This window comes from Chaetodon trifascialis, chromosome 5, assembly GCF_039877785.1.
Source record: "Chaetodon trifascialis isolate fChaTrf1 chromosome 5, fChaTrf1.hap1, whole genome shotgun sequence".
In the NCBI taxonomy this organism is placed as follows: domain Eukaryota; kingdom Metazoa; phylum Chordata; class Actinopteri; order Chaetodontiformes; family Chaetodontidae; genus Chaetodon; species Chaetodon trifascialis.
In genome coordinates this window covers 27,773,098-27,789,652 of record NC_092060.1, presented here as the reverse complement: position 1 = coordinate 27,789,652, position 16,555 = coordinate 27,773,098, and the positions used below count along the sequence as shown (strand labels likewise).

The 16,555-nt window shown below is 43.2% G+C and overlaps 1 protein-coding gene across 1 annotated transcript; it reads left to right on the top strand.

Annotated features, from left to right (window-relative positions):
* Window positions 1-7,664: 7,664 nt before the first annotated feature.
* Window positions 7,665-14,524, top strand: hopx (HOP homeobox). The gene is made up of 2 exons (XM_070962945.1): window positions 7,665-8,012; window positions 14,224-14,524. Exons 1-2 carry the CDS (start codon window positions 7,863-7,865, stop codon window positions 14,299-14,301), a joined length of 228 nt encoding a protein of 75 aa, XP_070819046.1. The 5' UTR covers window positions 7,665-7,862; the 3' UTR covers window positions 14,302-14,524.
* Window positions 14,525-16,555: the final 2,031 nt, after the last annotated feature.

The window sequence follows — 16,555 nt, the reverse complement described above, 5'->3', positions numbered from 1 at the left end:
AAAATATTTCAGTCTGGGGCCAGATAAGGACCTCATGTGCCTTGTTTTCATCCCTGTGGTTGAGCAAGCCTCATTCCTCCTGCAGCGTTCTTCTCACTGTAGACTTCATGATGGAAACCTGCATCCTTTTCCCAGAAATGCACTCTGTGGCCATTTCAAACAAAGAGAAGCATGCTTTCTGCCACCTGTCTGCCGGAGCATCGTTGACGTTTTCGGCTCTCGACGCCTCTTTATCTGCCGCTCAGTGACGAACAAACACTCCTGTTTGTTCAGCTTTCCTGCAGCTTGACACAGCAACGCGCCAGTCCTCTGCAGAATAACCTCCACCTAAGAGGAGCCCAGCTGAGTTTATTTTGATGAGCATTCCTCCTCAGATGGGCCAGAGTCCTCAACTTGAACCACATGCAGAACGACTTCAGAGGGCGAGGGAATGCTGCCGGGATGCAGAGGCCTCACAACACGCCGCAGACCACAGCAGTGTGTCGAAACTGGTGAGAGCTTCTCATCCAGTGGGGCTCGTAAAGCTGGGTTTTGGACTGTTGTTTGGACGAAACAAGCATTGTGAAGGACAATTTCAGTCATTTTAATTAATCGGATTACTCTTTGTTAGCTGCGGCCCTACACGTGTTGCAGTATGTGGAATGTGTGGTAAGTTTCATGTGTACAGTTCTGACTGAAAAAATAGATTCTCTATTATTCCCTCTCCCAAACATTTTGTACAATCCCCAAATCACAGCTTGAGTGAAATGGAGGCGTTTAATACTCAGCAGGATTAACTGCTCTTCGATGGACAAAACGCTGGTTTAACTGCTTTGTTTTTGGAGTTCACTTTAATACTCCTCCATAAAAAGGTGGCAGTTCTTCAGTCTGTTGCTCTGGACTGTTGTACTTGGCTGGCAGCACCAGTAGGGTTTCAGACTCAGCCCCTTCCCCATAGAAGTCCGTTACCCGCTGAGGGCCCCCTGTGTTTGACGTGGAACGTATAAATCCACCCAGTTACGTAAGAGATCCTGTCTTTATGCTGCCCAGAGAACAGATCCTCTACTGCTTCCTCTGTATTGGTTGGATCCCCAAACCGCCTCAGGAAGTTGTTTCCTGCTGTCAAGTCTTGGCTTCCCTCACTGGCTGTTTGAAATGTCTTTAGCACTTCCTCTATGAAGGCCTGCCGGAGTGCCTGAGAAGAACAAGCGGAAAATGTCTGGATAGAAATCTCTCTGTCGCCATCCCTGTTCCCATTCTGGCTCTTATGATACCATGGTGAGGAGCTCCCATCCCAGAGGGGAAAACTATGCTGAAAATGTAGCCACACATGGTGTTGTAAGCCAGTTTGGGTATGAAGACACGCCGGATTTGTTGCACAAACATTGAGTGCAGAGCTGCAAGGGAGACACTTGAGCCAATAAGCTCGTTTTTCTGCCTTAAAATTACAGTCCTTAACTCAAATGTGCACATAACAGTCCAGCAGCAAAACTCAAAACACAGGAGGTCATTTGACGAGCTGCTCCTCCTTCATGCTGACGGGAGGACGTTTGGTTGGTTCAGGCTGAATGTCCAATTTGGAGAAGACCTCAAAGCAGGTCCACTGCATGCTGGAACAAATGCATCTCCCACCTGACCTACGGACCACAGGATGGTGGTTTAGTCCCCTCGGGGGCCCCTGGCCACTCAGGCTCACCCACCTTCACCATTACCCGAGCTACACAGTGCTTTGCTGCTTGCACAGCCATCTCACCAATGAAACCATCATGAGAATCTCCTTGGAAACGTTTGTGGTCATGTTTACAATCTTTAAAAAGATTTAATCTGCAGACTGGTTTCTTATCTGCTTCGACTTCACTACCAACACAAGCCTCTTTCTCAGCAGTGTGCTGGAAGCAGCCTCTCAGGTCAATGTGACTTCTGCTCTGCATTCCCAGATGTTTCTGTTTGGCCAGGGAGCGGGTGGGCGGCTGGGGGCTGAGACCGCGTGCTGACCGCCAACCTCGGCCAATAATGAACTCTGTCTTCCAGGCGTCGGTCCTGACTCGCAGCCTCTCTTTAATGAGAACAAGTCTCTGTGAATTACGAGGGTGAAGCGGTGAGGACGCGACTGGGGAGACTACCGGAGATCTGTTTTCTGTGTTTCCCACAGGACTCAGATTTATTAATAGCAACCCACCGCAAATATCTCCATGGGCCCGCTGTCTCATGAGGAGGACGAGGCTCTTTCTGAACACAAAGCCCAGTGTTTGTCTTGGATTCTCCTTTTGCTTTTCTTCCGAGTGGTTGAGTCACTGGTTAAACATCCTGTTTGCTTTTTTTGTGTTTTGAATTAGTGATGTTATACATTTTTTATTTCAGTGATCTTTAGGATGATGAGATCTTTTTGCTGAAACAAGTTCCAAACGAATTCATTTAACTCTTTTAACCTTTTAAAAAAATCATCAGACTGACTTTTTCCAGCCTTTAATGAATCCTCATCAGGGTTCGATTTGTATACAGATAATGGAAGTCTTGGTAAAGCCTTTAGGAGTGTGATTGCACTGATGTGTTTTATGTTTCACAGCTTTGAAAAAGTCTTTTTTTCTTGAAGGTAGATTGTGCTAATGCGATCATGACATCAGCCTCTGACTCAGAAGTCAACAGCTGTGAATGTGACTGAGCATCTGCATTCAACCTGCCTGACTGTGAGATCACAGGAGCTGCTGTGCTCGGAGTTCGTGACGGGACTTTGCTGCTGTACCTGTAATTATGTGTGAAAACAACTCTTTACTACATGCCTGCGTGGCGCAATAATGCGTCTCACCTACAGACTGGTGACGAGATGATCCTGTGTCTCGCTGAAGGGGCGCCACATGAGATCGCCGTGATTCAGACTCTGTCACGAGTGCGTTTACCTCAGGCTTGTTTTATTTTCCCAACAGAAATCACATCCTGAAGGAACAGAAGGCCGCTATTGATCCAGACAGCACTGACAATAAAGTTTTTATTAAAGGTTGGTCATGCTGAGCTAATGTTGGTCTTAAGAGCCAGATTTAAAACTCACAAAAATGTCGGGTAATTATTACATATGTGGCTCTTCATAGAAGTTAGTTTAGAAAGTTTTGAATCAGTCCAGACAATAGAGATTAATCGCAATCAAACCCAGCGATTACAGTAAGCGATGATCATTATTTAAATGCTCCTCAGCTGCATTGCGTTGTGGGTGAACAGTGTCCATTGACAGCACACTCAAAATTCAGCCATTTGGCCTGGTTTGAGTGTTTTTCATTTAGTCCTGAGCTGTTCAGAGTTGGTGTGTGTTATAGATGAGGGAGACGTCTCAGCGTTAGCGTGTCTTATCTACGACCAAGTTAGCGAGCAAACACCGTCCTGAAAGCAGCGCACAGTGTTTCCGGCTTATGTGGACAGTTTGTGAATGAGGCGACATGCTGGGAACTGAGATCTCGATGGTGTTAGAAGGACGGAGTTGCTGGTTTGATGGTGTTTTAATGTGTTCGTGCTGATCGGACTCAGCTGTTTCTTCAACACTTGCAGATATAACGTACGTATCTGTAAGGAAGCAGCATCGTGTTCAGCAAACCACAATGTGAAGACCACACAGGAATCAGTTTCATCCCGCTGTAAACCAACCAAGCAGATGTTAAAAGAATTTGGATTTATCAGCTCAAACGGACGACATGATGACCAGATGAGCACAGACGTCAAGTGCCTTCAAACAGGATACAGTTTCAGGGTCCCTTGCTGCTCACAACATGGAAGAACCTTCCAGACCAGGACTTGGATCAATCCATCAGCTTCCTTGATGCACACGTCTTCACTGCAGGTTGCTGCTGAAGCACATGACTCATTCACTGCCATCATATGTTCAGCAGCCAATCACAGACGTGCTTCTCTGACGCACATCACGACCATCGGGACAGAGAAACTCTTTCCTGGAGTAAAGGGTCGTGACCTGTGATATTTTTACCACCCTGTCCATTTTGGACTCGCGGCCCCTCACTGTTATCATGGTGCTTCTCTATTTTGTGCTCTTTATAAGCCCTGTTATCTCACACCGACCCGCTCCCTGTGTCAGCAGTCTATCAAATATCTGTTTATTTATCTGAAGATTCAGAGTGTTCGGACACAACAGTTCCCTCAGCAGCTGCAGGACGCTGACTGTTGCCAAAATAAACTCTTCTGTGTGACAAAAGCAGTCAAACTCTTACCTAGTCATGAAAAAATTATGTAACGTACAAGAAGAAAGGAAGTTTATCTGAGGTTTTTACTCCTAACGTACGTCGATGCAGTTTTTTTAAAGATTATTCAAAAGCAGTGATTGTTAGTAACACCGGTGAAGCTGGATCCTACAGCAAATCTTTATTTTTACTGTAGCATGACTCAGCTGAAATGTTTTATGTTTATTGATCTGTATCATCCTGTCTTATATTAAACCGCCATTACTTTCAGGTAGTCGTGCGACAGGTGGAATTAATCGCCTTGTGACTCGCACAGCAGCTAAGATCAGTATGTGAGAACAGAGGTTACATTTAATGACTTGTGCAAACAGTGAAAGACAGTTGCCGTTACAACAACACGAGCGAGTAATGATCATGTTTATGACCGGGCCCTCAGAGTGAACTTTGGATCCAGTTCCAGAGACCTTTCTTATCATTAAAATACGACCCGGATGATCAGCAGCAGCCAATGAGCTGTGACATCCGCAGTGTGAAGTACAGGACTTTTTCCGCCGTATTCCACGTAACCGCATGTTATGTTTCTCCGTCATAAACTCAGAGTTTGTTATCAGCAGGATCACCATATGCTGTGTCATTCGGCAGGGATCCTAGCACAGCTTCCACGTCTGTCTACTGTGAGACAATATGGACATATGGTGGTCTGATCTGCCTCCAGTATTTATTTGTGTCTGTGTTCACATGCTGGTGGAACGTCCAACATCTGGCTCCTTCTTGCTGCTGAACAGTTTTGTATTTATGTGTTGTTTTATTGGAAAACCAGCATTAAATACACATGAACTGCTGTGGGGCTGCAGCTTTTTAAAATATTTATTCCTACGAGCATCCTTTGTGTTTTGCTCTGGTTTGTTTTGGTGCGATCAGACGCTCACAGTTCATTTCATTTGGTCTATCCTTGTTAGAGGTTAGCAATTTTATTTAGAAATGTGGCGAGAGATGCAGTTTCAAGGATTTATTGCAGTGTTTGACAGTCACATGGCTTTGAAGGTGCGGGGACACCATGTGTTTCAGTTACTGCCGAGCATTACATCTAGATTATTGTTAGGCAGGGCATATGACCAAAAAGAGCCCAGTTTTATCAAATTTATTGATACCTTTTTTGTGTCCTGCGAGCTGAACATCAGGGTGTAAAAGGTTCATTTACTCCCAGGCCTTATATCCTGTCCTCTTATACACAAAGAGATGTCTTCACACTTTATTTTGTCCTTCTCAGCTTAGCTATATCGACATCTGCCTCCTTATACCCATAAAACTTTGTTGAGAACAACAGTCTTGCATTTTCTGATGGGTTTTCTGTAGTTATTTTGTGCCACGTGATATTGAACAAGATCACCTCAAACTTAAGGATAAAAACCCTTCGGAGGACAAACAGTTCCAAGCATGCTAGGCACGCCTTAAAACACCCCAAAAGGCTGAGCACACATGTCAAAGCTTACATCCTCAACAGCACTGCAAATATGAGAGCGTTAAAGGATCTATTAACAATCTGAAAAAGGTTAATATGTTTGGACGAGTCGCAGCTTGCATCACCGCTGACGTTTCTGTGTGGATTTGTGTGGGCGAGATATTATTTGCCACCAAAATCCTGCAAGAGGAAGTCGCCCAGCAAGCTTTGCAGTTGATTAAGTCAAGCTTTCAGTGAGAGTACCACGTAATTATGGGTCTAATCAAAATCTAAAGATAGCATCAAAAGGAACTGTGTGTGTGCGTGTGTGTGTGTGTGTGTGTGTGTGTGTGTGTGTGTTGATGCTGTGGGAGCATTATCAGGCCCGTATTTACTGTTTCTACCCTGTGAAATTCACCATGCTCGGTCAGGATGTTTCCTTGCACAGCGGTCGGTATCTGTCCCATCAAAGTGAGTCCGGTGACTCTTGTAAATAATCCACACGGTGAAAGTTGCATAATAAGATCCAAAGGAGCGAAAAGCCTTCTGAGGGTGTGTATTTGACAGAGTGAGGAGGTTTACAGTATAAAAGGAGCATCTTATCTTCGCAGTCATGCTTGAACGTGTGCCTCCCAAAGCATTGTGTTCTCACTCAACATGATGAATAAGGAGCGCGGAAAAGACTTCGAAACATAAACAGAGAGATTAAGCCGAAAGTGATGTATTTTGTTTAATGGCAGCCTTAAAAAAAATCACCTTAATATTCCTGTTGGGACATAAACAATGTCTGTTATAATTAATAACACTGAGTTATTGACTGTTTTATGTTTTTAGCAAACTTTTGGTACATTTGTCCTGGATAATATCCCTTCACACTGCATTAGGAGTATATTTAAAAATAAAAATGTCTCTAACCGTCCTATGAGTCATACAGGTATTACTGCCGCTGTGATCCTCAGTGAGTTAATAGTAAACCACTGTCGTCTGCTGTTACATAATATCCTCAGTCTACGTGTACTTATGTGTAGTTGTCTGTTTCTAGTAACCTTTATCCACTTTAAGACATTTAGTATCACATGCTAGCTATCTGACCTGAATTCCTCTAATTTTATTGTATTGCTTTTATAAGGATTTAAAGGAATAGTTGGACATTTTATGAAAAACACTTACATGATTTGGCCAAATGTCAGAAGAAAAGATTGATGTGGATTTGTAGCTAGCAGCTGATTAGCTTAGCTTAGCTTAGCATCAGCACTGGAACCATGGGGAAATAGCTAGCCTGGTTTTTCAGAAGACCAATAATCTGCATACTAACATTAAACCTCCCCAATTAATATGTCTTATTTTATTTAACATGTACCAAACACACATTTTCAACTGACCCATGGGCTTAACGTTAGCTTATGTACTTAGCTAGGTTTCTAGTGACCTTTATCCTACTTTAAGACATTATTACGTTATCTTGTGAAGCGTTACTAACATTAGAAGTCTATTATTTGATACACTTATTGATGCCTTTCTGAGCATAAGAGGAGTAAACTGATACCACTGTGTAGCTAGAGCTAGCAGGTGATTAGCTTAGCTTAGCTTAGCTTAGCATTAAGAGTGGAAGCAAGAGGCAAACCTAGCTTTGTCCAAAGTTAAAAAAATTAGCTTACCAGAATTTCTAAAACTCACTAATTAACATGTCTTATTTTATTTGTTTTACCTAAATAGAAATGGCAAGATTTTAGATTTAGAGGGGTCTTATGGGATGTAATTGACCCCTCGCTAAGCCTCCCTCCATAGGGGCTTCAGTTTTACTGTTTTGCTTTATTTCCTCTTTTTTAATATTATATTGGCCCATTTTTGTTAAATATATATAAACAGTTCTCCTTGTCAAACCTCTGCAGGCCAAGTGAATGAATTCCTGATGATTTTCTGGCGGTCACCGTCAGCCTGTCATCGTCCTCAAATATCCCCATCATATTCCTTTAAGCGCGGAGATGTTTGGGGGAGGGCTTTGCTGGTGGGAACGGCCTCATGACGTACCTCTGTTGACAATAGTAAAACCTCCACACACCCACAGCAACATACACACGCTGCCTCCACCTCACTCACACACTCCCGCCGAGCTGCCAGTGCGCCGCCGCCGCTCCGCGCCTCTCCATCTCCGCGTCCTTCGCGCACCGCGCCGCCTCTCCGCGTCCAGCTGCGCGCTCCGGGGCTCAGAGCCTGAGGCTGAACCCTGCAAACAAACCCTGACAGACAGAAGCGGGAACATGGCTTCGACAGCGATGGGACGTCTGAATCTGTCGGAGGACCAGATCAAAGTGCTGGAGGACAATTTCAAAAAAGTCAGCAAGCAGCCGGATGACACGACGCTCATGTTGATCGCTGCGGAGTGCGGACTGACCGAGGAGGAAACACATGTGAGTAGCCTCATATGTCATGTCTATATCACATCAGAAACATTAGAAAACGTGTTGAATTAAGGTTTCCAAATGTTTTAGGCTGGAATATATTGATTTTAGTGTGTTCCATGGGTGTCAGACCATTGAACATTGTATCCCACAGATGGAGAAAGATCTCAGGTCTGATTATTAAGTAAATGTGATTTTCTATGGAATCACTTCAAATTTAAATGTTATTAAAGCATGTCACTGGTAATTTAGTTTGTAGGCTTTTTTAGATTCTGTGGTATTCCTTAGTCCTTTACGATACGTATTTGTACGATGTCAAGTATTTCCCACAGGCAGTGAGTCTCGTGTGTCTGCCGTCAGTGAACCCAAGTGAGCAACACGCTGAAAATAACAAATGACTAATTTTCTGTTAATTGTGAAGGGTAAAAACAGCCCGTTCAACTGTTAATGCTGTATTTTCATTTTCAGTGCAGATTCATGTAATGTTTAAGTACGTATAGATGAGACGAGTGAAAAGCAGTGTTTCACTGTGAAATATAGTGGAACACAAGTCTAATGTTGGCAAAAAAATACCCCTAAAAAGTGTACTGAACTTATCGTACTTAACTAAATATACTAAAGGAAACTTGATGTTATGGTATCAGAACTCACAACTGCCAGTTTCTGCCAGCTACAGGGAGAAAAACTGTGTACGCAGATGTTTCTGAGACTTAAATAACTGATCTCAGACCTGAAGCTGCTCTGCTGACTGTGAGCGGAGCAGGTTTGTGCAGACCGTCAGTGCTCCGCCTGATCCTGTTAAAGCGTGTGATGATGATAAGCTCATCTGAGGGTGAAACAGCGACCACAAAGGCAGCATCGCCCCATTGACCGTCACTGGAGCGGCTCCAGGTTCTTCTTTCTGATGAAGTCACATCAGAGTCGAGTTTCCTGCTGCTTTTTTTCAGTCAAACTGATTCTTCTGCACAGGCGGACTTAAAGTTTAAAGGACCTGATCTGATGGAGGTATCATGTGTCAATCAAACCGTGTGGGCGGGCCTGTGATGTCACTTGTTGTTGAGTTTGAGTTTCTGTAGCTGTGGCTGTGGATGCTGTCGCCTCGCGCGTTTATGCTGCTTTATGTTCGGTCGGATGTGGCAAACAAGTTTTTACTGAGCTTCTTTTGATGTAGGGAGGGAAGAGGAGCTGAAAACATGTGGTTATGGCTCGTTAGGCTCCCACACCAAAGACCTCAGTGCACAGCTGAAGCTCTTTGCGATTAATTAAACAATCACCGGATAATTAAGAGTTTATGTAAACTTTTCAGCTTCTCAAATGTGAGGATTTGTTCCATTTTGTTTTTCCTTGAAGACTCACAAGTTATTCGGGTGACAGCTAACAATTTGCAGTCGATTAATGTTAAAGTAAGACGAGGAAGAGCTGCAAATTTTCCCACTGAGGAGCTGAAAGGGGATAATGTATTTTTCCCCAAAAAACTCTTAAACAGAATCAAAATTTTCTATCCATTTACTAATCAATTAAAAGACTGATCATCGCAGCTTTAAACCTTATGAATAAACACATTATTCAAATCAGAAACACATAACTGAGGCCATCGTTAAGCACAAAAAGCCCATTTAAACCCATTGTTTCAGTCATGAAGCAGAAAAACTTCCAATTATACAAAACGTCATATTCTGACTTGGGTATTTAATCTCTGCCACCCGACCCCTCCCACATGTAAACACTCCCACCATCCCTCTATCTGAGGAATGTCTTGTTCCTACTGTAAAGTCTGTCACATCAGGATCCAGATGTGAAGCTTCAGAGTGCAGATAACAACCAACATGCACTGAAGTTATGCAGACACCTCCAGCAGCATTCCTCTGATAGATGTGACGGCGCTCAGAGTTTCTCTCGTCATCCATAATGAGTCTTTTTAAACCGTGAATGTCTTATTTTGGAATGAAAATGGTCAGCTGGTGTTCCTCTTCTAGTCTTATTTCCGTGGCTTTATAACCCAGATCCGACGGCCCTATGTGGGCTGTTCTGGAGCTTTTTCCTTCCTTTTGTTCAGTTTGGCTGGCCCATCAGTCCTTTTGTTTGCTTGAGGTTGTTTTTTGGGTTCATTTGTATTGATACACTTAATTTGTTCTGCTGAAAAACTCTTCATTTAATTATGTTAGACCTCTTCTGTGAGCCGTTTCTTTGGGGGTCGTAACACCCTGCATGTTAATTCTGTCATTTGAGTTGACATCGGGTTCGTTTCATAGGCAAATTTTTTCACCTGTTTGTGCTCCGAGGCCGACAGACAGGTTAAGATCAGGAGCTCTCACGTGGCATCTCACGTGTCCTTTTCATAAATCACTCTTTCAGTATGTTTCACAAATGAATAACTCTGTACATCACTCTCATGCTTGTCACTGGTTTTTCTACTTTGACTCAGCAGATCTGATCGTTATCATGTGTGCAGCCTATAAAGAGGCTTTGGCTTGCAGTTTGGTGCAGAAAGAATGAGTGACATGCGGCAGGTATAGTCAGCTGATCTGTTACATCAGATACTGTAAAACGGGACAAAACTCATCTCAGGTAGAAACCCCGTAAAGCTGAAATAATGCTTCTGCAAACATACCCTTAAACGCCTCAGTGAAACCACGCAGAGCCATGCAAATGTGTCCGACGCTGTATGTTCATCTGTGTGAAGCCCAGAGAAGTGTGTTCCAGCCTGGAGGCTTATAGGGGCAGTCCAGATTCAGCATTTCCATAAGGAACAGAGGTGGACACAAAAGGTCAAAACCAATGCTGCAGAGATGGAGATATCCTGACATTTAATCCTTGAATAAATCCGACTGTTCTTCATAATGAAACTCTGTAGTAATTTTCTCAGAGTTTGTACAGATTGTGTAGTTGTCATGAAAAGTAAACTGATATTAGTCTTTAATATCCCGGGTGGATAGATCCCCCTTTAAAGGACAGGTTCCAACATGTTCAGATCTTTCCTAATATGATAATAAATGCTCATATTTAGACTGAAAGGCTTAATGGTAGGTGTCGTCATTCCTGTCTGTAAAGTATTCCCACGATCATGACTATGTTGCATAAGATAAAATCCAGTCTTCATTTTGTATTTAAGCAGCTAGTGAGGCTTCAGATGGATTTAGCCAAACTGAGTGTGTATCTTCATCCTGGGTGCTCTATGGAGATGTTTGGCTTGTGTTTCTACATACAGCTATGAGGACGCAGCCCTCTGCTGTGACACAGCAACAAACGAACCGTAGGTGGAACCGCAAAGGCGTTCCGTCCACTGAGGTGCATAAATCAACTTTTTCTGGAGCAGCTTTGAAACTAAAACAGTGCAGCTTCCGAAGTGCCCTTCCAGTGTTAGAGCCTGTTCATCGTAAACAAAGGTCCAGGGTGGTGTAAAGGTCTGGCCCCTCATCGCAAGACCTGACTTCATTTCCAGCTGTTGTGGTCAGCCGGCTTTCTTTTTCCTCCCGCTACCCCCCATGTTGGCTTAATTTAACAAAGCTCTCATTGGAGGAGGTTTACCTGAAGTAACACGCCGGCTACCACTCCCAGCTTCGCATTAACAACATTTACAAACCACTTCAGCCTCTGTGCGGCATGTTTGAGCGCCTTTCATAGGCCGTTTTATTTGTTTTCAGTCAATGGCGTGAAGGTGGAGTCAAGTTTGAAAGACCTCGTTATGTAATCCGGTGCTAGTAAAAGGAACAGTGACACAAGCCGCGTTGTATGGGTCAGCAGGATTATAAATCGCACCATTATTGTTCTGAAGTGGCAGGTGTGTAACGCTTTTACAGGACATTCAAAGATCTTTTGTGCTGTGGAAAAGAACCAGAAACAAAGTACTAAACAACTGACTTCCATTCAAAACCTAGAAGAGACCATGGCACGTTTAAAGGCTAAAACCTTGTCGACTGGAACTTCTTTAGCTGATAAATGGACTCCAGTTACTCCCAAAACTTAAGTGCTGCATCATAGAAATGAGCTGAAATACCAAAACACAGAGTACAGCATGAACAGCCAATTCTTAAATTGATTCAGTCTCTGCATTTTCAAGCGACGCCCACGAGTCCAAATGAGAATCTCATGTGTCCTCAGTACAGAATGTGGAAACCGTCCCGCCCGCCAGGCACATGTCTCGCGCAGCCAGCCAGGGTCTCGTGTCTTACGGCCGCCATCCTGAATCCCTCCCTCTCCCCTCAGCGTTACCGAGATGATGTCAGCGTTGTTGTGACTCCCTTAACAACACGAACCGCAAAACAGCAATGCGGCAGGTCACGGGCGTGTGTCGAGGCACTCGGCCGAGTCATCATCTGGCCCGGGATGCAGCGCAGCAGTGAGTGGTGCATCGGTTGGAGAGCAGACAGCTTTTTGCAGGGAAGCAGATCCAGAGAAACAGGCCCAGTCAGTGCCAGTGCATTCTCCTTTCAAACTGGTTGGAAACATTCGTCTTATGTGGTTTCCCTGACACAGTTAGCCTCGGGGTCACCGCTGTGTCTATGAGTCAGTGACCACATTTACATGCACCAAGAAATGTGACTGTAATGTGTTTATGAAGATAATGAAAGGAACATAGCTGCAGTTAATGACTCTCTTTTAATCATAGACTTCATATTTGGGGTTTCTGTATTGCCGATTGTGCTCTGGTCACAGAAATAACCAAACAAAAAGACATTTAACGAAACTAAACAGCTGGTATGAAGATGTCTCCATGATCCTAAATGATATTTGCCTTCGACTCAGACCACCGTGAAACCTTGTCATTATTCAGCCTGAACAAAACCTTAATTCTGCATTAAGTTTTAGAAGCCAAAATATAACTTCCTGGAAATCATTTGTTAAATACTTTCATGCATGCTTTGTACAAGTTTTAATGTCCCATCCTAAAAATAGCATAGTGTTACATGCTTAACATTAGCATATACATGTGCCAGCTGTGGGCACATGAATATTCCAGAGCTAGTATGATAACAAGCTAATGAGCAGCAGCTTAGCATGTACTGTGAATATATTAACATGCCAACAGTAGCGTGTTAAATGCTACATGCTAAATGTCAGCATGTTCTTCAGTAGCTATTTATATGACTAACATGCTAATGCTTGAATGCTAAAATGAAAAATGATACATGCTAAATGTCAATGTGTTGAAATCAATAGCTGTTTGCATGGATAACGTTAATATTAGTGCTTAAATCCAAAATGCTACATCAGCATGTGCTAGATTCAGTAGCTTTTTACATGATAACATGCTAATGCTAGAATGCAAAAATGCTAAACGTTACATGCTACATGTCAACATGTGCTAAATCCAATAGCTGTTTGCATGCATGTTCACATATGCTATGATAGAATGACAAAAATGCTAAATGTTACATGCTAAATGTTAGCGCATGTAAAAATGTAATAGCTGTAAACACACTAACTTAGTTATAGCATAATATAGTTTGCGAATGTTTGTTGCTTATGAGCATGTTAGCTTGCTAACATTTTGAGGTTAACCTCCAGTTAATAGGCTGAAAACATGCAAGTTTACTGTTGATGCTGTGAAAAAAGTGGAAATTCGTTGCACATGCTAAGCTAAGTTAACATGTTCTGACTGCAGCATCTCACTCTCAGAAAGAAAACTATTTCTTTATCTGAGCAGGTGTCATGGTGGCTTTATAATCAGAGATGATGAGTGTAGTCTAGACGTGTCATCTTATGAGCAAGATTACAAGTCTTTAGCCAGGCCGTCATGCTCAGATTACCCCAAAACAAACTGTAACATACACCAGTATAAACATTTCACAGGTGCTTAAGGTGCACATCAGTCGTACTGTAGTTGTTTTAGTGTCTCATGTGTCTTAAACATTCATAATAACAGATCACATGTAAACAGGACTATCAGGTTTCCTCGTTCAGAATCATGCAGACAGCTGAGCCGAGGTCTCAGTGATCATTAAATGTTGTGTACGTAAATATAACCAGTGGGCCGAGGGTGAGAAAAGTAGCTTGAACAATGAATCTGGAGAACCCAGTATTTCCTTCGAAACGTTCTCGACAATACCAGAACTCCACCTGTGGAACTTCTCAGGAATATTCATGTCAGCGGACCGGTTACCTCATCGCTCTCGTGTTTCAGGCTCTGCTGCAGTTTGTGCCTCTGACAAAAAAGCCTCCTGGTTACCTGTTTTTTAACACCACCCTCCATCCTTTCCTTTTTGTTTGTTCCCTCCAGAAATGGTTCAAGCTGCGTAACGCACAGTGGAGGCAGGCGGAGGGTCTTCCGGCTGAACTGGGATCAGTGCTGGACTGAGGCTGAAGAATCTGCTGGATGCCTGAAGCTCTGTGCTGACCTTATTTCTCCTGGACAAACTGACCCCGCCACCCCTCCCTCATCCACCTCCCCCACCATGTGTCCATCTCTTTTTGTATCTATGAAGCTATTTTAACTTACTGTACTGAATGTGAAGGTGTTTGTGTGTTGCTGCCAATATAACCGCCATGTTTACAGAAATAAACATAATGTTATTATAAGTTAAAAATGGCTCGAGTGTGCTTTGAGGCTGCTGTACGTCTGGGGTTCAAATTCACTGAGGAAGCAGAGTTATACAATGGTGGGATGAAGTTTAGAAAGGGTGGGGGGTTTGGGGACAGTGTGCCTTTGTTTTCAGGCTTTGTTTACATGTATGTCTGTCAGCAGGGAGCGGAGCTGGACGCCGAGCTGTTCACGGGACTATAAAAGATGTAAGGAAGCGCTGGGATTACAATGGATGCTGCTGGAATCAGCTGCCGCTATCCAGGAACTTTTAGGGGCAAATCTGGAACACATCCAGCAGTACAGGGGGGGCGTGGAGGGGGGGCGGACATGTGAGCCGGCTGAGCTGAACGGCATCACGGGCTAAACAAACGACAGGTGATGTCATTTCATTGTCCGCTCTCTGTAAAAAGGACGTGATCTCAGCGGCCAGTTCGCTCAATGTCCCTAAAAGATGTTTTTTGTTTGTTTTGTTTTTCTAAGCATCGAAAAACTTCCAAGAAAAGATCAAAACTGCGGCTAAGAGGCGCTGAGTGTGTTTCCAAAGCCTGAAAATACCTTCTCACTCTGCGCCACAGAGCTCATTTGTTGTCCAAAAGCTATTAAAAACACATCTGGGAGCCACACACACACACACACACACACACACACACGCACACACACACACACTGGGTGACATGTTCCTTCATCACCATGAACACACACACACACTGTAGTTTATTTTGTCTCAGTCCCACACACACCTTCCTGCAGCTATAAATACTGTTTGGAGCACCAAATGTGGATTAATCCGCCGCTGAAAATAGTTCCCGACAAATGCTGCGTTTCCTCCTGTTCGAGTAACGTTCGCTGAAAGCTGCAGTGAGCCGCTGTTTCAGGAGGCCGTTGAGTCTTTTTAAAGACTGATTGTGTTTTTCTGGCCTGTTTTTAAAGAATCACATCTTTCGCAGGGATCAGTGGGTTGGAGCAAAAAGTGAAGTCAGGAAGTAATGAGAGGCGGATTAACACGTTTGTTTGTTTTGGTCTTTCCGTGGGATTAGATGACTCGAATAACAGCAGCCTTGTCCTTTAACATGTCTGTTTTTGGGTTGCTGTCCCTGTCAGGGGCGTTTCGGCTTTTGTCACGTTGGTTTGTGTGTTTGTTTGTTAGCAGGAGGTTTTTAAAACGTAAAGCTTGTCTCAGGTCATGTGTTAACAAACTGATAAGTTTGGAGAATTTTCCCAGATTTTTTTTAAAGACTTTTGAAGTATTTTCTGGATTTTCTCTTACAAAACTAATTCACAAAATGTTCTTAATGAAAGAGAGTTCAGGTTAATTTTTGTCTTCTCCCTCTAAAAGTCACCTCCAGCAGAAACATGAAACTTCACATGTTCTCACCCACCGTGTGGGATCCTTACATGATGTGAACATCAAGGCCCAAACTATATGGCGAATATATAAAATAAAAAAATAATAATATAAAACACTGCAAAGATACACCTAGAGTGGAGAGGATTGATCAATTCATTGATTACTTTTGGTATTTCCATGATCAGGATCTATAATTAACATGAAATTTAGAGGATTTTTCAGCCTTGGTGGAGGTGTGTAGTTCTCTTTGTGCTTTCCAGTATTTTCTTTATTCCTGTGGATGAAATTTAGAAGATGTGATGTGATTTAGGGATATTTCAAGCAGCCACAGCACAGCAGAGTTTAATCGTCGACAGAAAGAGAGAGAGAGAGAGGACTTCTTTCTTGAGCTGCCAACAGTTTTCAGACCTACAGGAGCAGAGAAGAGACAAGAGGCACGTTTAGATAAAATGAGGTAAAACTCATTCGGTGAAATGAAGGAAATTATTATTTTCAACAGAAGCAATTGAAGCAAGGTTGTGGGAAACTGGGTGTAAATGTCTGAGGTGTTTTGATGAAAATCTTCTTCTTCAGGGGCTGATTCAACCAGACAAAGATGTTTGTTGTTGCACAAATTTGTCCTGAAATCAGAAAACTGAGGCTGAAAAGTGGAGCGGGAGACTGAGACGGGCTGCAGATGCT

Bases quoted from the DNA above. Each gene is read 5' to 3' on its own strand.
- hopx (XM_070962945.1), top strand. From the start codon at position 7,863: ATGGCTTCGACAGCGATGGGACGTCTGAATCTGTCGGAGGACCAGATC. The intron at 8,013-14,223 runs GTGAGTAGCCTC...TGTTCCCTCCAG, and splicing joins TGACCGAGGAGGAAACACAT to AAATGGTTCAAGCTGCGTAA.